Raw genomic sequence first — 22,465 nt, 5'->3', positions numbered from 1 at the left:
TGGAAGGTGTAGCATAGTTCTGTCCCACACCCCACTGCACCACAAGTCTAATGTTGTTGAGCTATAAGGCCATGTACCTTCCCTCAAGGGTGACAGATAAATGTTTAATGCTGAAATGACTGCTCACAATCTGCATTTTTCCTGTGCTCAAGGCAAACCCCTCTAATGGATATTTATGAATAAGCAAGTTGAACTATTGGGGTACTGTCAGCTACTCTGATGAGAAGGATCATATTGATATTCTATGGGTTTAATACCTTTCATGCTGGAGGCATGTTGTGTAAATAAAGAGCATTAAGTGAAAAGGGGGTAATACTGCACCCAGTTTTCTTAAAGAAAATACATTCCTGCAGGAAAGACTGCCACCCCCCCCAGCAGCGAAACAACAAGACAAAGATGATGATTTCTTTAACAAGTTAATACTAATTTATTAGCATCTACATTACTTTCAACGAAACATAGAAATCCAACAAATATATATATTTATATATTATACATAATATACAGATGGTTTTGTCAGTCCGAGATAATATTGCAGATTAAAACATAGAGTAGGATGGTTTAAGGAAGCGTCTGTTGGGCTGAGGCATTGGTGGAGCCATAAACCCAGGTCTTTTGTCAGCTCCTGTCTTTGAACCACTGATGTAGCTACTAGATGTTTTGGCAGTAGAATTTTTCCTAGCGTATGAACTATTCCCACTAGTAAAGAAATAAAAAAACAGATTATATTTAGACCACAATCTTATACAATACAAATTATATTCCAGTTATGGCTGTATGTTCAGCCACCCCTTTGATTCTGCAGTTGTCAATTGCTAAGTAGTTATTTTGGATCCATGGAATTAACGAAGTTCTGTGCTTCCTTGTGACCAACAACCACATTTTTCAGTGTACCACACTATTTCTTTTTTTCTGTGTGTGTATTGCATACAGATTGTATGTATAACTTTATATACTGTTTCCAGTACTTGGTCAACTCCTGAATATAGATAAGACTGAGCGGCATGTGTGTTTCTAGAAGCTGTTTGACACTTCAGTGTGGGTTAAACTACTGGCAATTCCTTTCTGGTTACAAAGTCCTTGTTTAAAGGGATACTGTCATGGGAAAAAAAAAATTCCAAAATGAATCTGTTAATGGTGCTGCTCCAGCAGAATTCTGCACTGAAATCTATTTCTCAAAAGAGCAAACATATTTTTTTATATTCAATTTTGAAATCTGACATGGGGCTAGACATATTGTCAATTTCCCAGCTGCCCCAAGTCATGTGACTTGTGCTCTGATAAACTTCAATCACTCTTTACTGCTGTACTGCAAGTTACAGTGATATCACCCCCCTCCCTTTTTCCCCCCAGCAGCCAAACAAAATAACAATGGGAAGGTAACCAGATAGCAGCTCCCTAACATAAGATAACAGCTGCCTGGTAGATATAAAGCTGGCCATAGACGAAAGATCTGATCGTATGAATCAAGGATTCGTACGATATTCGGACCGTGTGTGGAGAGTCCCGACATTTTTCGTCCGGCGGAGATCGGTCGTTTGGTCGATCGGACAGGTTAGAAAATTTCTGTCGGCTGCCGATAATATCTCTGCGTGTATTGTCGATCGTACGATTTTCAGTGGGAGACTGTCACTAGCTTTGGTTGAACATAGATATCTTACGATTGCGGTCAGGGGTAGAACATTGCTGATCTGTTCTTTAACTAATCTGACTGGTAAGACTTTGATCTGAATGGTTAGTGGCGGGTCGGGAGATGGGAAAGTCCGATCGTACGATGATTCGTACGATCGGATCTTTGCATCTATGGCCATCTTAAGAGCAGCACTCAATAGTAAAAACCCATGTCCCACTGAGACACATTCAATTAGATTGAGAAGGAAAAACAGCAACCTGCCAGAAAGCATTTCTCTTGTGCAGGCACAAGTCACATGACTGGGGGCAGCTGGGAAATTGACAAAATGTCTAGCCCCATGTCAGATTTTAAAATTGAATATAAAAAAATCTGTTTGCTCTTTTGAGAAATGGATTTCAGTGCAGAATTCTGCCGGAGCAGCACTATTAACTGATTCATTTTGAAAAAAATGTTTTTTTCTCATGACAGTATCCCTTTAAGATCATAATAATGTGCACCTCAACATGTTTGAGTACAGTGCTAAAATTTTTTTTTAACTCTTCAAGTGTTGTATATGTAATAGGCGAACAAACTTCCTTTGTAGGTAGGAATTTAGTCATGGATCATCCAGCTGGAGACTATAGTCCTGGTGCAAGAAAATGTCTCAAACAAATAGATTACACAATTACTTACTTTTAAGGTGGCCATACACGGGCCGATAAAAGCTGCCGACAGGCTTCTCGATCGGATGGGACAAAAAATCCCGTCGGATCGTGGCCGCATCTGTTCGTTGATGCGGTCCCGTGATCCGACCGCCCATTCCCATTCGTTAGGATCCAATCATTGGGCCCTAGGGCCCACAATCGGATCTTGCCCAATATTGCCCACTTCAAGGTGGGCATATCGGAGAGAGATCCGCTCATTTGGCGACATCGCCAAGCGAGCGGATCTCTCCGTGTTTGGCCACCTTTACTGTGTGACATAAGTCATTTCGTTTCACAGGGAAAACAAGCTTAGAAAAAAAAAAAAAGTTTTACTTTGAAAATAAAGGTTTTATGAAACTTGCCGCAACTTGGTTTGATATGAACTAGACATGCATTAGTCTGACAGCAAAGATAGTTGTCATACAATGATGTTATAGTATGTTGGAACCTACTTCTTGGAACGGGACTGCTGACCATCTCCTCCAGTCTTTCGTTTTTTGGACTTCCCAAAGTACGCAGAATTTTTCCGCTTTGGACCTTTCTTGTTGTTGGAGCTGAAGTAAGAGGACTTATCACAACTCTCATCATCATCATGATCGCTATTATATCTCCTTGCAGAGACATTAGCAGGCCCACCAGATTTTTGGCAAATATCTTCAACTGAATGGATAAAAAAATTGGATAAAAAAAACTGGTATTTGGTGCTTTCATTTTCCTTTTAACAAATATATGGCACATATGCAGAGGTGTGCGTTATACCTGGAAGTGTCCATTCGGAATATTTCTGTAAAACATCGATGAGTTCAGCACCATATTTATCCAACTTATCCTCTGTAACACCATCAATCTGAAGTAATACTTCAGGCTCAGGAGATAGTGACTCTGTAACAAAGGAATGCTAGACTATAATGCCTTTCCATATTGACCTTAACAGACATTCACTATTCTTATCTAAAACTGAGACATATGGAATATAAACACTAGGTTCAAAAAAGACCATACTTTTTTGATGGAACTTGCATGAATTTTCCATTATCATATCATATGCGTGTAGGAGGGTAAAGGTTTTACTAACCTTTAGGTCCTTTGGTCCTCTGGGCATAACTTAGTCAGCTAGAATGGGTCCTCAGTTCTACAAGGGAAGCCGTTTCCCTTTTCCTATGTGAATGAATTCTGCTGGCAGTTCAGTGACTTGCCAGTAGATGTATAATATATAAAAGGTTAAGGTTTTTCTATACCCCAGGGTTTTATTTGGACAGCTGGACTGGGTCCTTTTTCCCCACAGGAGAGGGGGAGTAGTTCCCCAGAGGTTACAAAAAATATATGCCCACATGTGCTCAGCAGGGTTGGTGGATTTGTAGCCAAATTGGGCTACCTTTAAAATGTAGGGACAGGTTTTAAAAGTCCAAACCTGCCAACGTACAGATTTGGGCTAGTTTTGGAATTTGCTGCGGGTTTGGACTTTTAATACCAGTCCAATTTTTTCAATGCAAATTGAGTGGTTTGCAGCTGTCTAGGTAGAGGAAGAAACCCTGGACATGAGACTGGCGCCCCTGTGTGGTGTGGTGAGTCTGCCTGGCTGAATAAAGAGAGGGACTGGCGTGTGTGTGACCTTGTGCAGGCAGCGTGTGTGTGACTGTGTGTGTGATCATGGGGAGCAGAGGCTCTGTATAAAGCATGAGTAGCTTGTAGCTTACTGGCAACAACAGAGACTACATGACTAGGTGTTGGGAAAGACTAATGAAACAGTCCTTGCACTGGCAGTGCCCTGGTAAATAGAGAATACAAGTAACTATACTTTCTGTGCCAGCAGCAAAATATGTTTCTATACAAAGTTATGTTTCCCCTACATTAATAATGAATTCAACCTGTTCAACTTGAACACAGAGCTGTATTTGATGCAGCATTTCAATTTCAGTAAAGATAAATCACTTTTTCTTGTCTATAGAAATCTTTCCCAACTTGCAGGGAAAATGGAAAAAGTGTCCTCTGTAATGTAGAAAAGTAATTGGAAAACTTCATTGATTTCATACCCATATTGTTGTAATTTATTTTATTAAGCTTTTTCAGCGTACAAATTGGGCTATTTTTGGGCTACTTTTAAAATGGCTTTTGGCAACTTTTTGGCTAGTTTTTTGATAGCCTTTGGCTGGTTTTGAAACGTAAACCAGGCAATCCTGGTGCTCAATCTCTTTGGACTGCACACTTGCTAGAGAAAGGACACTGGTGCTGCATGGAGACTTGGAATAAAGGAAGGTTCCAGAATAGGTGAAGTAAGTGCAAGAGCAGATCTGTTATAGTCACTCTAGGAGTGAAAGACAGGATCAGGATTTATATAGTGAGCATGAGGTTCCAACAAGGAGACCTGGAGGGTTAGTACCCTGTGGTGACAAGGCCTCCAGCTTAGGGACTCAAGTGGTCAGGCTCAGGGATAGATAGATCCTTGGAGGGTAGGACCCTTGTGAGATTCACCTTCATTGGGGATTGTGCACCAAAGGCAGGCAATACTACATCTGGGGTGTTGTGAACACTCATCCTGTAAAGTTGAGAGTATATACTGTAATTGTGGGAGGCACTTACTGTTCATGTGGCTACAAACAGCACAATCAATGAGAGGCTGTAAAGGAATCCATATGTCTGCTTGTATTTAAAGTTACTGTGTTTTACAAAAAAACCTTTCAACCATATCACTGTGTATGATCAGAAAAAAGTTTCCCAGGGAGGGGTAAAACAGTTCAGTCTGTACTGACCCTGGGTGGAGTCATGCCATTTTATAGTGTACCTGCTCTCCCATATAGCGGAGGCACAGGACTCCTGTAGCGCTACACACAAGTACATGCGTGCTAGATCTCATGCAGTAGCAGAAGAGGGTTATATGCGTAACAAGCTAAGCATTCCCCTGTTCCTTACAAATTGCTTGCCATAACTGCATAGCAAACAGATTTTCATCTCTGGTTCTTTGCTGTCCCACAGCTAGTTGCAACATCCATTTGGCACGAATCTTTATTTGATAATTTCACATATATTAGTACAGATAAAAATGGACTAGATGCCAGCTTTAAAGTCTGTGACAAAGATCACCAGAGATCACTTTAGAAACATTACCCACTATGCTAGAGCAACCACTCACCTGCAATTCTCCGTATGGTGGCCGTGTTAAAGATATTGAAGTAATGGACTCCAAATATTTTGCCCAAGCGTTTGCAGAGTTCTGTGAGCTCTGCTTGGCACTTCTTGACCATTTCTTCCCTTTGGGAAGTGTTGGTGACAACTGATGCCTTTTGTTTTCTGATGCTGCTTGCACTTTCTGTGTCTTGGAAATCAACCTATTTTTTTTTTTAATAAAAAACAATTTTGATATATATGAATACAAGCTTTTACTAGCTTTGTACACATAAATATTGTATACTGGTCTGTATACTGGAGACACACCTTCAAGAATCCATTTAGCACAGCTTGTGCCCGCTCTCCCATTTTTACATACGCCACAGCCTGATCATTGAAAGTAATGTAAAGCTCTTCATCTATTATCCTATCCAGGACTAGCTTCCGGAAGAGACGTTCTGCATTGTGTCGTGAATAAGCAGCTCCTTTCCCAAATAAACCAGTCTGGATTTTTGCAGACTTAGAGCCTGGTGTAATGAAAGGAACACAAATATATTATTTCTTTATAGTTATATAAATATTTGTTTTCTAAGTATTGTTCTCATTGTGGTTCCCTACAAGGAATACCGTTTTTATATTATGGTCCTACATAAATAGTGTGTTACAAACTGCAGACTAGAACCAAACTGTATCCCATTTAGAATAAAAATATGATAAGCATCATACACACTGCACTATAACTACTGTTTTAGTTGTACAGTAGCAACATTAACAGAGTATACAAGTACTTGGGTTGTTTCATTATTGCAGTGTGGTACTTACCTAGGAATATATCTACCATCATGTTAAGGGTCAATCGAGTGTTGTTACTTCTACCCTTGCCACGTCCTTGTACTAAGGAGCAATTATCTTGCACAAATCTCACAATGTTTCCCACATCATCTGTCACATCTCTGGATTTGTAGTTCTTATGAAAAACAGGAGAAGTTCAGTATTTGTACAGCCAATTTATTTGTGAAATTATAATGAACCGTAGAAATTGAAAAGAAGTGAGAATTTTAAAACCAATGATATTCCATGTGTGTCACATAACAGGATTTTTGTACTCACCGTTAAATCTGTTTCTCTGTAGTCGAAAGGGGGACACAGGGACCGATGGGGTTAAGCTCCATCCTCCAGGAGGCAGGACACTTGAAGTAATTAAAGTGGGCGTGCCAGGTTAGGCTTAACCCCACACACTGTACTCAGACTTCAGTTTGTTCCAAAGCTGCTACTAGAATTACTAAACTTATAACAGGCAGAACTAGTAAACCAAGGAACCTATTCAGAAAACCAAATATGGTCTGTAGCTCGTCACTGGGCGGGAAGCCCTGTGTCCCCCTTTCGACTACAGAGAAACAGATTTAACGGTGAGTACAAAAATCCTGTTTTCTCTGTCGTCTTTAGGGGGACACAGGGACCGATGGGGACTTATCAAAGCAGTCCCAAACAGCAGGGTGGGTGCGAGCATAGACCGAAACTGCAGAATTACTTAATAACTGCTTGCAACACCTTACGCCCGAGAGAAGCCTCGGCCGAGGAAAAGGTGTCAACTTTGTAAAACTTGGTAAATGTGTTAACGGATGACCAGGTAGCCGCCTTGCAGATCTGCTCCAAGGAAGCAGAGTTACGCCAAGCCCAAGAGGCACCTACCGATCTAGTGGAATGAGCCCGGATACCTGCAGGCGGTGCTCTTCCCTTTGTAGTATATGCTTGCTTGATAGTTTCTCTAATCCAACGAGCAAGAGAAGTCTTAGAAGCTGCCTGTCCTCTTCGAGGTCCAGAGGGAATCACAAACAATGACCTTGAAGTTCTGAAGGCTTTTGACCGTTCAACGTACCAGCGAAGAGCTCTGACTACGTCAAGGCTGTGGATCCTGCGTTCCTTATCGTTCTTAGGTTCCGGACAGAGGGAAGGAACGATAATCTCCTGATTCAGATGGAACTCCGAAACAACCTTCGGCATGAAATGTGGAAGTGTGCGTAGAACAGCCTTGTCTTTGTGAAAGATGAGATATGGAGAGTCGCAAGACAGAGCGCTAAGTTCAGATACTCGTCTAGTAGAGGATATTGCCATCAGAAAGACCACTTTCCACGTCATCCATGCATCGGAAATTGAACCCAGGGGTTCAAAGGGAGGATCAAGTAAGGCTTCCAGCACCAGATTGAGATCCCATTCAGCTGTAGGCGGTCGGAATGGGGGTGCCACGTGAGTGACTCCCTGTAGAAAGGTGCGAATCGTCTCCTCAGTAGCTAGGCGCTTTTGAAATAGGATAGAAAGGGCAGAAACTTGCACCTTGAGGGAGCTGAGTTTAAGCCCTAATTGGAGGCCCCGCTGAAGAAAGGACAAGATTCGAGGGATACAGGGCTCCATGAACGAAAATTCTGACTCATTGCACCACTCGAGGTAGGAGTGCCAAACTCTATGGTACGACTTGGAAGACGATGGTTTTCGAGCTTTGAGCATAGTAGCAATAACCTCTTCCGTCAATCCCTGATTTCGCCAGATGGATGCTTCAACAGCCAGCCCGTCAAAGCAAACAGACCGGGATTGTGATGAGCTATGGGCCCTTGCTGCAGAAGGTCTGGCCTGCCGTCCAGCCGGACCGGTGGAGCCACGGACAGTTCTTGAAGATCGGAGAACCAGGTTCTTCGCGGCCAGAAGGGAGCTACTACGATTACTGTGGCTCTGGACTGCTTGAGCTTCTTGAGCACCCGAGGGAGCATTGGAAGTGGAGGGAAGACATAAGCCAGCTTGAACTGCCAGTGTTGTGTCATGGCATCTACCCCTGCCGCTAGAGGGTCTCGGTATCGTGCAAAGAAGGTTGAGACTTTTCGATTTCGCCTCGACGCCATGAGATCTATGCTTGGTCTTCCCCAGATTGACACTAGTTGATCGAAAGCCTCCGGGTGAAGCTCCCACTCCCCGGGATCGAGTTGATTTCGACTGAGGAAGTCCGCCTTTGTATTGGCCACGCCTGGTATGTGAATGGCTGATAGTCTGACAGAGTTCTGCTCTGCCCACTTTTTGGCTCCGAGTCCCTCCCTGTCTGTTGATGTAGGCCACCGTGGTGACGTTGTCGCTTTGGATGCGGACTGACTGTAGCCGTAGGAGGTGGCTCCACTGACTGAGTGCCAACTTCACTGCCCTGAGTTCCAGAATGTTGATAGGAAGTCTGGACTCCGCGGGAGACCAGCGGCCCTGCGCAGAGTGGTTCTCCCAAGTTGCTCCCCAGCCCTGAAGGCTGGCATCCGTGGCCATCACCCTCCAATCTGGCGTCGCCCAAGATTGTCCTACTGCTAGGTTCTCGGGGGACAGCCACCACCGTAGAGCTTCTTTCGTCGCCGGAGATAACCGGACAGGTTGGTTCAATGATCCCCCTTCCAGATGGCAAGAATGCTGGACTGAAGAGGACGAAGATGTATCTGTGCGAAGGGGACAGCCTCGATGGCTGATACCATCGATCCGAGGACTTGCATTGCTCTGTGTACTGTGGATACCGGGCTGTCTATCAGAGACTGTACCTGACCCCTGATTCTGTTCTGTTTGACCAGAGGTAGACTCACGGTCTGCGTGAGGGTGTTGAATTCCAGCCCGAGAAAGGTCATGTGATGGCTCTGAGTCATATTGGATTTGGACCAATTGATGGTCCAGCCGAAGCTCTGGAGAAGTGAAATCGCCCTTTGGAGATCCACCCTGGCCTTCTCTACTGACCGGGCTTTGATAAGTAGGTCGTCGAGATAAGGTGTCACCGAAATCCCTTGCAGTCTCAGGGTGGCTGCCGACACTGCCATTAGTTTGGTGAAGACCCGCGGGGCCGAGGACAGGCCAAACGGTAGTGCCACAAATTGGTAATGTCTGTTTTGAAATGCAAAGCGGAGGTAGCGATGATGAGGAGGCCAAATGGGAACATGGAGGTAAGCATCCCTTATGTCCAGGGACATCATTAGTTGACCCTGTTCCATGCCCCGAATTACTGATCTCAAAGTCTCCATTTTGAAGCGCACAGAACGGATGTACTTGTTCAGTCGCTTGAGGTCGAGAACAGGTCTGACCGTGCCGTCCTTCTTTGGGACTGTAAAAAGGTTGGAGTAGAACCCGGAGAATCTCTCCGGCTGAGGTACTGGTGTGATAACCCCCGATCTCTCCATCTTGACTATGCACTCCAGAAAAGGTCTTTGTTTTAAGGGATTGGAGGGTACCCTGGACATAATGAATCTCCTGGGAGGCTGTGCCGCCAGGTCGAGATGGTAGCCCCCAGAGACGATCTCCTTGACCCAGGCATCTGAAGAGTGACGGATCCATTCCTCCCGGAATCGTAGTAATTTTCCGCCGATCTGTTCCAACGATTCCGGAGGGATTGCCCCGTCATGCCGACGTGGGCTTATCAGCTGATGGTTTGTTGTGAGGTCGATTACTCTTCCACGGGGGGCGGTTCTTGTCGTTGGTTTTGGAGCGAAAGTGGGATCTTTGTGGCGGACTACCCCGCCGCGCGAACCGGCCACTCTGGCCACGAAAAGATTTTCCCCGTCTGTTGGCTGATGATGCTCTACTTCTGGCTTGTGGAAGGAAGGTGCTCTTACCACCTGTCGCTTGTGAGATAATCTTCTCGAGTTCCTCGCCAAATAATCGTTGGCCCTTGTACGGAAGAGAAGTTAAGGACTTCTTGGAACTAATGTCCGCTGACCAATTCTTCAGCCAAAGCGTTCTGCGTGCTGCTATTGACAGAGCCGAAGTACGTGAAGTAAGCTGTGAGGCATCCAAGGAAGTATCACAAAGATAGCTTGATGCTTCCGCAATTGCTTGTGCAGAGGACAGAAGATCAGTTCGGGGAACACCACCCTGAATGTCCTTGACGAGTGACTCGGACCAAGCCTGAATGGCTCTTGAGACCCATGCTAAAGCCAAACAGGGCCGCAGTGTAGATCCTGCTGAGGAATATATTGCCCTTAAAAAACCTTCTAGTCTTTTGTCAGATGGATCCTTGAATGCCGCTGCGTCAGTGACTGGCAGCGTGGTAGATTTAGAAAGTCTTGACACTGGTGCGTCGACCACCGGGGGTTAGACCACTTATCAATAAGCTCTTTAGAGAAGGGATAGGACTTTGTGAATTTCTTAGTAGCTTGAAACTTCCTTTCAGGAGCGTCCCACTCCTCTTGAATTATCCCTAGTAACTGATCATGTTCAGGAAAACAGACTGTAGATTTATGCTGTCTTTTGAAAAGAGATTTTGTCTCCCCTGTTTTAGACTTCGGTGAAATGTTAAGTACATCAAGTACCCCTTTAATAATGCCCTCAACATCATGAAGGCTATCCTTTTCCCTTGCCTCATCTTGTTCTTCTTGCTCATCATCAGAAGAAGCAATAGATGCCGGTATTTCTCCCTCTGACTGGGAAGAACCCTGTTCAATAGAGGAATCCTCAGAAAAATTGTGAGTAACAGAATCCGCTTTTTCGTCATCAGGACGTTTGCGTTTACCACCGGATTTGTGGTGAAATTTAGCCAGCGCCTTTCCTAGATTATCAGCAATGGCTGGCAATCCCTGAAGAGAAGCCAGTGACTGTGACAACTGTACTGCCCATAATGGAGGGAGTGGGTCTGTTGCTGGCCCATGAGATAATTCCTGAGAAGTGCCTTGCACTGTATCTTCAGCTTGTGTTTCTGGCAGAGCCCCAGAGACCATAGCTGCCCCCTGCCCCATGGTGCAAGTTCTGCAAAGCGACTCATCCTGTGCCCCCTGAAATTTTTGTTGACACTTAGCACACACAAAAAAATTCACCTGTGCTGTGGGGACTCGTCCCCCCGCCCTGCTGAATAGCCCCCCTGGCCTACCTTCTGCCATCCTATGTAGAGGGTGTGGGGTAGCCAACCTGTGCCGTCACCAGACAAGAGCTGTGCTGTGTAGCGCTGCTGAGCCGCGCGTGTAACAGCCCGCCGAGGAAAACCCAAAATGGCCGCTGGAACGCATCATGCGTTCCACTCGGCGCGTGCTGTAATACAGCCCGCCGAAGAAGCAGACAGCCGCCATTTGAGCAGCGCTGGAACGCTAGACGTTCCCTCGCTGGGTTCCTCCTATCTTCCTCCACCCACACTACTAAGGGAGAGTAAGGTATGGCTAGTCGGTGAGGCGACGGACGGGCGGGCGGGTGAGCGGGGGGGGGGGGTGAAGAGGGTCACCGGAGACAAAGTCATGCAGAATCAGCAGACATAGTGAACATACATTATATAACATATATGTAGTCACTTACCCCCCCCTCACACCGGCCACACCCTCTGCGCTAGAATTAGAACAGGCATACGTCTGGGTGGTCTGTATAGCCCACAGGCTAGAGTTATGACCCCGGTGGATGTCCTCGCGTAGGGGGCTAACCATATAGGTACAGGTAATCCTGCCTTAGGTGTCACCCCTGGTGTCAGTCACAGACTGACCGTAGATTTCTCTCAGAGATAGAGATGTCCATCCTCCAGGTAGCAGGACACTTAAAAAACTGAAGTCTGAGTACAGTGTGTGGGGTTAAGCCTAACCTGGCACGCCCACTTTAATTACTTCAAGTGTCCTGCCTCCTGGAGGATGGAGCTTAACCCCATCGGTCCCTGTGTCCCCCTAAAGACGACAGAGAAATACTGTTGTAGTGCAGGGAGCTGGCTCATCTTTGATGCAAACACCAGGCCCCCAAATGCATTTTATTTGGCTATTAGGAGTGTTTGAATTTCATTTTTAGCATGAATTAAAGGAACAGTAACGTTCTAAAGGAGTTACAATATAATGTACTGTTGCCCTGCGTTGGTAAAAATGGTGTTTTTGCTTAAGATATAGTTTATATAAACAAGCTGCTGTAGCCATTGGGGGCAACCATTCAAGCACAGGATACTCAGTAGATACCGAATACTTTCCGAAGAATCCCATTGTATACTACAGAGCTTATCTGTTATCTGCTGTGTATCCTGTGCCTTTTCTCCTTTTTCAGCTTTGAATGGCTGCCCCCATTGCGACACAGCAGCTTGTTTGTATAAACTATAGTAGAGTTTCTGAAGAAAACACACCAGTTTTATCAGTACAGGGCAGCGCTACATTATATCGTCATTCTTTTAAAACACTTTCATTTTTGGTGTTACTGTGCCTTGCATATTATTTGCAATGGTTTTTTTTTTTTTATTGTTTTGCAGCTCCACAGTATGGCATTTAAATAGCCTCCCCTCTTAGTACATGGGAAGTTAATGGTATGGAAGACTTGAACAGAACATATTGTTTCTTAACCAGGTGGCATTAAATTTGCAGAGACACAGAAAAGAATACCGTATTTAAAAAAAAAAAAAAAACACAAAAATAAAAAGCATTTACAAAGCTGTTTAGATTACTTCAGCGTTGTAATTAAATTAATTGACCTTGTGCACAGAGAATTAGTATTTTATTATATTCTTTAACAATGCTAATCTCTTGTATGTTGTGCTGTGGTTCCAAGGCCAGGCTTACAGTTTATTGAATGAAACTTTTTTTTTGAAAAGCAGAAATATGCTACTTTACTGGCAGCAAATACAAGATATCAGCGCTGAAACTAAACATTTGGCTAAATAAACGTCAGTTTCTGTATAATAGTATCAGCAACATATTTACATATGCTCTATATAACTACTCTATATGGACAACACATTCAAAATGTTACAAATTGAATTGAAAATACATATTGTCAAGAGCCCTGGTGTTTAATAGTTTAATGTAATCATTTTAAAAGGACCAGTCTTTGTCACTAGAATAAAGCTGTGAAAACTCACCTTCTTCCCGAGACAGTTATCACAAGCAACTTGTGTGTGCTCTTTGCAAAAGTTTGGATTGAAATTATTTTCACCGAAGTAAGACAGAAGTTGCATCCTGCGACATTCCACCACATTTTCACAGTAGTGTACCATACTGTATAGGTTGTTAAAATGCGTCTGTTTTGTATGGCTGTTTCCATCTTTCTCCACTGAAAAAGAGGAGACCCAAAATTAACAAGCACAAATCAACAAGCACAAATGTTGGGTTGCAAAAATTAAAGGCATCTAACGTGGATATTTTAAACAATAGAAGTAAGAAATAAATTTATTTTTGTGTAGGAGTACATTTGTTAACCAGTTTTACACAAGCCATTAGGATAAAACAATACTTTCAGACTCAATGTTCTAAATGCAACGAGACAAGAAAATGTTGACACATTTGAGACCTTAGAGCAACTACTCACTTTGTATTAGCCTACGGATTCTTGTTACATCATGGTAGCTGTAGAATAGGAGGCAGTGGGATGTCTCACCATCTCGGCCAGCTCTCCCTGACTCCTGGTAATATCCCTCCACAGACTTTGGTAGAGAGGCATGAATGACATACCTCACATCTGGCTTATCAATTCCCATTCCAAAGGCAATGGTAGCACAAATTACCTACATCAATGGAAAAACACATTTTTTTTAAGTGACACTGTAGTGGAAAGCAAGTTACAAAATTCTATGAGCTGCCAGCAAAGCCATGCCGGAAATAAGTAAAAATAAATCATCAACAATAAACAATGTATAAATAAATGTGTAAGAGTGAGAGAGCTGGTGCCTATTGAAGTCCTTCATCAAAAGCCTGTTGGTAAGAACATTTTCAAAATTTCAAATTCTAACGTATTCCTTAATTATACTCTTGTTTGGTTCAATGTAAGGGGCAGATTTATCAAGGGTCGAATAGTAAAATTTAATTTTTTCGAGTTTCATAATTCACACATTTGAATTTTAAGCCCCCTATTTGAATGTAAATTCTAATGTGAGATTTATCACATCTCAACCATGGAAACAGTCCCAATTCGAATATTCACCACCTAAAACCTGCCGAGTTCATGTACAAGTCAATGGCAGAGGTCCGTCGAGCCATTTAGAGATGTTAATAGCCTTCCTGACATTCAAGTTTTTGTTTATTTCGGGAGAAAAATTCAATTTGTACAAATCGAATACAATTAGAATTTTCGGGTTGGAACCATTTGATCGAATATTAGCCATTCAAATTTTTTCTTAAATAACCTCCCTGTTGAATTGGGAGTATATTCGAATTTTGAAAAGAAAATTGAATGAATTCAAAATTCGAACTTTGATAAATGGGTCTCTAAGTGCGATGTCCACATTAGAAGATATATTTCATAGCTCAGGTCAGCAGAAACTATGCCTGAAAATATCAACATATAAAATCTCTCTGCTGACCTGAGCTTGTGCTGTGAATATTTTCCATTGGTAAGAACATTATTGTATCTTCCCAGCTGCCAACATAGGGGCAAATTTACTACCCTTCGAAGTTGCGCCAGCGTTGGCTTCGCCGCACTTCGTCAGGCGAAGTTTCGCCAGGGCGCCGCTAATTTACTAAAATCCGAAGTTGCGCTCAGGGAGGCGAAAGGTAGCGAAGTTGCGCTAGCGTTACTTTGTCAAGCAAATCGAAGTTACGCTAGTGATGCCTAATTTGCAAGTAACGAAATGACGTCATGCTGGCGAATTTGTGCTAGCGTTAGCCGCTTCGCGCTTTAGTGAATTTGCCCCATAATAGGATGAAGGTAGCCAAATAAGTATAGCTAAAAATGTACTAAACTTTAGGTATATAAATAGCTTAAACAGCCAGGAGTTTGCATTATTCTGCTGAAACATCAAGCTGTAAGCAAGCAATATTACATCTGTACCAGTTTACAGATAAGAGGGTAAATACTTTGAGGACAACAAAGCTATTGACTAAATGGAAAGCAGGTAGCAGCAAAACACAGAAAATATATATGCTTAAAACTGGATATTGTGCGACTGGTTTATTAAAAAGCACAAACATCCATGCAATTAGCAATTTTTTTGTCCACAATGCAATATTCCTTCCCTACATGCAAAATGTTGAGCCATATACGGAGCACAAACATCTGCGTCAGTTGCATTCAGTGGGTTCTTATCAGTATCGTAGGTTGTTTTTCTGTACCTAAGTGAATCGTCCTTGAAGCGACTCCTTTCTTTTTCCCATACCAGTTAATTGGACACTGAGACGTATTCCTTATCACTCCCCTATACTCCCTTTACATAGCTTCCCCATGAAGGCTCTTACCAGGGGGTATATAAGGTCTGGTCAATACTTTGTTCTGTCTTCTGTCTCTCTTGAGAACAGGATCCACGTAGCTCATGTATGTTTATTATATAATTAATAAACTTGGTTAACTCTTTCTACCTTTTCAAGAGGTGCAACATAAAAAGAGAACTCTGTACTTATCTCCTGATCAATGCAGGTATAAGGCTCCACTGAGCTGCACCGTATTGTAGTAGAGCAGGCACTTAGGGAGCAGTCTTCCAGACAGACGTAAAAATTGTACTTTATTTGGTACACAAGGACACAGAATAAACTACAATTTTTACACATCTGCAAGACTGCAATACCTTAGCTGAAGGTTCAGGGAGGTGCACCTGGATCTCTTCCAATAGTTGGGGAGTTAATACCTTGAGACCTCATTTTCTGTATTCATCTTTTGGTATTTAAATCAAACCTATTTTAGTTCTTAGGAATCATACATGAGCCTTTAAGACTACTATAAATTGCAGACTGAGTTGATTGAATGGATAATTTTGCAGGTTCATGAGGAGATCATTGCTAGAGTATTTTGTTTAATGAAGATGGGAAAGTATGAAAGTTTAATGAGTATTTTAAGGAATCACAAGATCTAGCTATGTTTCAGAATTTTATGGAATACAAAATTCAAAGGACAAACTGAAATCACCCCTTAATTTATGTAGGTAGATGTAAAAAGAATGCCAATAGAATTCCTTCTAAAGTCAGTGCAATACCTGGCAATCATCTTGGTTTATCCATTTGTGCTGTACATAATCTCTGTTGGAGTCGGCAAGTCCTGCATGATACGCAAGAGCAGCAAGGCCCTCCTTCTGCAGAGTATCTGCCATTGTATCACATTCATGCCGAGACAGACAATAAATGATTCCGGAATCATCTATTAAATTAAACACATAAATATAAACCCATATTTCAGATTTCTCTAAGCTTGCATTGTAGTTTGATGGAATTTATAAATATTTAAGTTTATGAGTTTACATATTCAGCTTACCTTGAGGACCAAAAAAATGTTGCAAGTACTGTTGCATAACAAATGCATATGTATGGGAACAAACACATCATTGTAAAGGAGGTGCATATAAAGGCTTCTGTTTGTACTAAGCATATATCTATATATATATCTGCCCTGTTGCAGATAACAACGTTAGACAAGCACACCAACTTAGTACTTACTTGGGTGATGTTTCTTGATCCACTCAACACAGTCCAATGCCACCCTCTTGGGTTTTTTTGGAAGCACTTCATATTTTAAGTTGTCTCGGTTAAAGCTCATTGTAAATCTAAATAAAGAACACAAATACAGTTGAGAACCCTCTGTAATAAGTGCAGTGTGTAATTGCCTACAGCTCAGTAAAGAGACAGCTAACAATGTTGCAGGGCAAACTTACATTTGGGGTTTGGTCATCTTTAGTTGGTTAAGAATGTCCTTCTTCACTCGGGGGTTTGCAGTTGCTGTGAGAGCCATCATTGGTACAGACTGGAACTTCTGGCGCAGCACATTTAAGCGCTTGTAGTCTGGGCGGAAATCATGGCCCCACTGAAACAGATTACAATGCAACATAATGCATGAAAGATCATACAAGCAGCAAAATTTAAAAAAAAAAAAAAAAAAAAACAGGAGCCATAAGAGCATACCTGACTGACACAGTGAGCCTCATCAATGACAAATCGTGCCAGCAACTGACGCTCATATAGATTTTCCATGGTTGAAATTAGCCTGGTACTTGCACAGACCTATGTATCAGGAGAAAAGATTCCATAAAAATACTGCCTACAGATCTACCAATAATAGCAAATCAAAGAACCTATCCATAACAAAGCCTCATGCCTATGCATCAAAGAATTACCATAGTTCTCTCTACTCCATATCGGAGCACAAATACCTGCCTTTTTTCCTGATTTATACATCACTGCTAGTAATCAGGCACAAATGTATTAAAAGGGGGAAACTCGTTGGTGTAACCCTTGTAAGCTCCCAGACCCCCCACCCGACTCGTGCCAAATTTAGACGCAGGCCACAATGAGGCCATGTGTTTGTCCTCTTGCACATCTGCTTGGGGTTTAAGTAAATGATCCCTATAATCTCCACTAGGGTGGAAGGAAGGGTTCTGTGATATGGATTGTTAAACTGTGAAATTTCTTGAGAAGAAAGGAGACATTATCAAGGCGGGGACTGAGTCCTCGTAGGTAAGTAATCATCCAAATTGAAGCAGTAGTGTGGCTCAACCGGATCCAAATAAATTGCGGGTACGAACCACTGAATTAAAACATATACGGCTTTATTGAAAATGCTTCAAAAAATAGCAAAGTAGCGGGCAGAGGAACAGCTCGACGCTACTGATGAAGTGACACTTACGTCACAAACGAGTTGCCCGCTACTTTGCTATCTTAAAGCATTTTCAATAAAGCCATATATGTTTTACCCGCACTTTATTTGGATCCGGTTGAGCCACACTACTGCTTCACTTTGGATGAAAACCGTTAAATTTCACACTACAGCAAAAACCCCAATGTTAGGTTTTCCCAGGGGACTGCGTCAAAACAGCGTAGGCTTTTAGTGTACTGTTATTTGCCTTACGTGTGAAAATACACACCTTTTCTGGGGTGACGTAGAGAAGTTTTATAATGGGGTCTTTCTTAGAGAGTTGCAAATAAATACTAGCAGCTTCAGCATCTGTCTTATCTCCAGTGAGATATGTAGCTGGAATCTGTAGAGAAACACAAAGCAAGATACATACTGCATTATAGTGATCATTAGCAATGAGGAGAATGAGAGGAATTAGGCCAATAACCATCCCGCCCATTTTCACCACTTATTGAAAATGATAAGGGCTTTGAAATTAAAATATTAATATGGACAAGTATATTTATGACAGAGGAAGGTTAACTTTATCCCAGTCTTATAAAGTTAAAGTCAATTTGTAAAATAATCCCATACTGACCGATACAAACCCTGTTGTGATATTTATGCCTCTATCCAGGACAGCAAATGTATTCTAATACTCTAAATTCTGTTAACAAATGGATATGTTATCTCCCTAACAATGCCAATAAATAATGCCACATGTAATTGCCTCCTGTGATCTCCAAATGCTGCCAATGGGAGCTGTTTTAAACTGACTTTAATTATCTTATTTATATTTCAGGCCAGAATTACCTGTGAAAATCATACAAATCACCTGTGCTGGAGTTTTCATGAGATTCCCATAGGCAGCAACAGGGAATACTGTTTTTTTTAAAGGAGAAGGAAAGGCTAAAATGAAGTAAGCTTTATCAGAAAGGTCTATATAAATACACCAGTTAAACCTCAAAGTAATGCTGCTCTGAGTCCTCTGTCAAAAGAAACACATCATTTCTTTCCTTTTATTGTGTACACGTGGGCTTCTGTATCAGACATCCTGTTTTCAGCATAAACTTCCAGGGCTGGGCTTGAGCATGCTCAGTTTGCTCCTCTCCCCCTCCCTCCTCCCATTCCTGCTGTAATCTGAGCTCAGAGTGAGCAGGGAGAGACTCAGGCAGGAAGTGATGTCACACCAAGCTTATATGGCAGCTTCCTAAACAAACAGAGACAGTGTCTAGAGCCGTTTACTAAGGTATGGTAAAGCATTCTGCAGAAAAATATAGCTTTCTAGCTTGCACTATTGTAGCTAATCTGTTGGCAATAAACTGTCCTGGAGCTTTCCTTCTCCTTTAAGCATACATAAAAGGTGGCATGCAAATTTTTCAGCACTGTTACAAAAAACTAAAGATGATTGGCACCAACACCTAAATATAAAGGTAAGTACAATAAATTCAAGGTAACTTACATCCAAAGAGGTGAGCTTTTGAACCTGGTCTACAATCAGAGAGCGGAGTGGAGAGATGACAATTGTAACTCCTGGGGATATGCAGCCTGGCAGTTGGTAGCATAGACTTTTTCCACCACCTTGAAAGCATAATCAGAGATATAAGTAACACCAATTTCATTAAGATGCAATTTATTCCCTGTAGATAGTACCCCACATGCCTCAGGACAAGTTTGGAGACCTCTCTAATAATAATCTATTGTGATTGCAGATAGCATATTTTGTTGCCCTTCCTATGGGCGTAAGAGAACTGGTGGTAAAACATAAGTATCACTTAATAGGCCGAAGTTGCCTTGGAAGGCAACATTGGGCTACTACATGATGCACAGGGGATGCAGGTTTCCCCACAGAGAATTTAAATTTTAGTCACCCGTGCTATAGGAGATTCAGCTCATGCAACAAAAATGGCTTGTTTGCCAGGACCCTTAGACAAAGGAAGACACATAGGTGCTTTTACTTCTTAAATATGCAAATGTGCATTCTCAGAACCTTTACTTTCTTTCATAATGCTATATTCTATTTGTGTTTAATGGAGACATATACCTTACACAAAACAATGTAAAATTGCTCAGAGTACTCTTCTGAGCACTTTTTGAATTTTTTTTATTGGAAAGCCACAGCCTCTAATCGAAAAGCCCTGAACCCTGCCTAGTCAGGACAATCAGGGCCATCCTGTGAAACTCTAATCAGGACAGACCAGAATACAAAATGTATTAAATAAAAGTAATGTCACATGGGACAGTTTCCAGCCATTTAATTCCAATCAACAATTCAATGGTTTGCATGTATAGTTTATATCGAAAACATTATCTGTCTGTTTATAGTCACTGCACTACTAATTCTGACTCCTCAAACAATGTAGCAGAAGGTAACAGATTTAAAAGTCTTCTGTTACATTGTCAGAACCAGAGAACAAAAAATGATAAGCAAAAATACTGGTGCAAATACATTAAAGGGGTTGTTCACCTTCCAAACACTTTTTCCAGTTCATTTATTTTCAGATTATTCACCATATTTTTTTCAATTGCTTTCCATTTTTTACCGTTTTACCAAAATTGAAGTTTAAAGTTTGTGTTTCTGGTGTTTCAGTCTGGCAGCTCCAGGAGCATCTGAATTGTTACAATTTGCTACATTTAGTTGATACAATTAGTGGATACATTATTCCACAGTAGCTGCTGAATATTAGCAACTGTTGTATCAATTCTAACAGCTGCCTTTAATAAAGCTCAGGGATTCTGCTCAGCAGGGACAAACAAATGTATCAACTAAATGTATCAATTTAAAATCAGGTAAAGAGTCGGCGACCCCCCCCCCGAGCTGCTTTAGTAGGTGAAAAATTCAACTTTACACTTCAATAGTTCACAAAATAGAAAGTAGTTGTAAAAAGTTATTTCTGGTGATCTATCTGAAACAACTGAAAAAAGTGTTTGAAGGTGAACAACCCCTTTAACAAGTAACTTAAAAACTATTCTTACATTGAAGTATAATTGGAAGTTGCTTGCAATTATGTCTTTATGCAAAAAAAAAAAAAATATGATATGATTTATGAGCAGGCATTCTTCCCTTTTGAAATATTTCACATACAGTACTTTGTGTTTCTTTTAAAAAGATAAGTCTTGGCAATGCATACTTTATACCTCTAAACTGTTTTTCTGTACCAGCTGCTTATTTTTTTTTAAAAAAAATCCTACATATTTTTGTAATAGCACAGCGGCCAAAAAGGAAGACAAAATAGATCCTGAGCTGGTGACACAGCAGACCATTATTAACTACATATAGCTCCATTAGATCACTCTTCAGAGTGCTTCCCTTTTAGATTTTTAAAATAATGGCTTGGAAAATGGGTGTTTATGTAAATACAACACTCACAGTGCAACGCTAAAAAAGTCTTGGCATTTCTGTTATAATGTTGTGTGTATATTGTGAGATTCCAATTTAGCTAAATAGTAAACAAATAGGGGTAGATTTATTAAAATGTGAGATTAGAACTCACCACAGAAAAACTCACTCACTTTCTATTCATTCCTATGGGATTTTTAAAAGTATATTTATCAAATGATGAACTCCATTGATAATTATAATTCAAAAAATCCCATAACAATGAATAGAATGAGAGTAGGGATGCACCGAATCCAGTATTTTGGATTCGGCTGAACCACCGAATCCTTTGTGAAGGATTCAGCCTAATACCGAACCGAATCTGAGCAAAAACCAGCATAAAACACCCCAAAACTACCAAATTTGTGAAGATTAAAAACATCTTCAAATGGTTAAAGGGACAGCTGCCATTGACTTGAATGAATTCAACAGGTTTTAGATGGAGTATCTTAGGCTTCAGACTTCTAGCAGCTTCGGGACATAATAATTCTCTAATAATTCATGTTTGTTTCTCTAAAAATGTTAGTTTTTTCACTAAAAATACTTGATAAGGATAAAATCGAGATTAATAAATAACCACCTAAAAGTCTATTCTGCAAGAAGGCAGAAAAATGTTGTAATTAGTCTGACTAAAAGTGTGACACACAAAAACCAATCAATACTTGCCTGTTGGCATAAGAATGAAGCAGTCTTCCCCACACAAGCATGCATTTATGGCTTCTAGCTGGTTGGTCCTGAACCGATGCAAACCAAATTTCTTGTGGAAAATTTTCATCATTTCCTTGGAGTGAGGAAAGTTGAAGCCTCTGAATCGTTCATGGGCTGGGTTCTCTATCTGCGGTTTCAGTAGAGAGTCTGTGGAAGAAATAAAAGTCCCAATTAATGGATATCCTCGTGTGAACCTGTGATTTTCAATTATTCCTGTATTAACATAGAACAAAATTTACTTGAAGAAGACGCCAAGAGTATTAAAGCCTTCCAGCTGTAAGGTTCATCTCTATAGAAAATAAGTAAAGCATTGAGCAAGACCGAGAAATGAGAGTTTATTAGTGGTTTAGACCCCAGGATTCATAATGCCAAGTAACACAGGCAATAAGAATCAGTTCCTTTAAAACTTAAAATTGTGCAGCCCTAGGTAAAGTATGTGTCTATAAATATGGAGAAAAATATTTTTTCGATTTTCAA

The 22,465-nt window shown here is 41.4% G+C and overlaps 1 protein-coding gene across 4 annotated transcripts in view; it reads right to left on the bottom strand.

Moving 5' to 3' along the window:
- Positions 1-412: 412 nt before the first annotated feature.
- Positions 413-22,465, bottom strand: part of blm.S (Bloom syndrome RecQ like helicase S homeolog) — a 31,771-nt gene continuing 9,718 nt past the window's right edge. For 2 of the 4 annotated variants that reach the window (XM_018254030.2, XM_018254031.2), the window contains exons 8-22: positions 21,947-22,135; positions 19,364-19,482; positions 18,152-18,265; positions 17,193-17,291; positions 16,946-17,094; positions 16,731-16,837; positions 16,274-16,434; positions 13,681-13,876; positions 13,235-13,425; positions 6,244-6,388; positions 5,749-5,948; positions 5,447-5,642; positions 3,076-3,198; positions 2,769-2,976; positions 413-699 (exon numbers count right to left, since the gene is read on the bottom strand). In XM_018254030.2, coding sequence (XP_018109519.1) covers positions 540-699; positions 2,769-2,976; positions 3,076-3,198; positions 5,447-5,642; positions 5,749-5,948; positions 6,244-6,388; positions 13,235-13,425; positions 13,681-13,876; positions 16,274-16,434; positions 16,731-16,837; positions 16,946-17,094; positions 17,193-17,291; positions 18,152-18,265; positions 19,364-19,482; positions 21,947-22,135 — 2,357 coding nt within the window. In that variant the 3' untranslated portion in view covers positions 413-539. 4 annotated transcript variants of the gene reach the window in all.

Source organism: Xenopus laevis, chromosome 3S, assembly GCF_017654675.1.
Source record: "Xenopus laevis strain J_2021 chromosome 3S, Xenopus_laevis_v10.1, whole genome shotgun sequence".
NCBI lineage: Eukaryota > Metazoa > Chordata > Amphibia > Anura > Pipidae > Xenopus > Xenopus laevis.
Note: the sequence above shows the minus strand (reverse complement) of the source record. Positions and strands in the feature narration are given on the sequence as shown.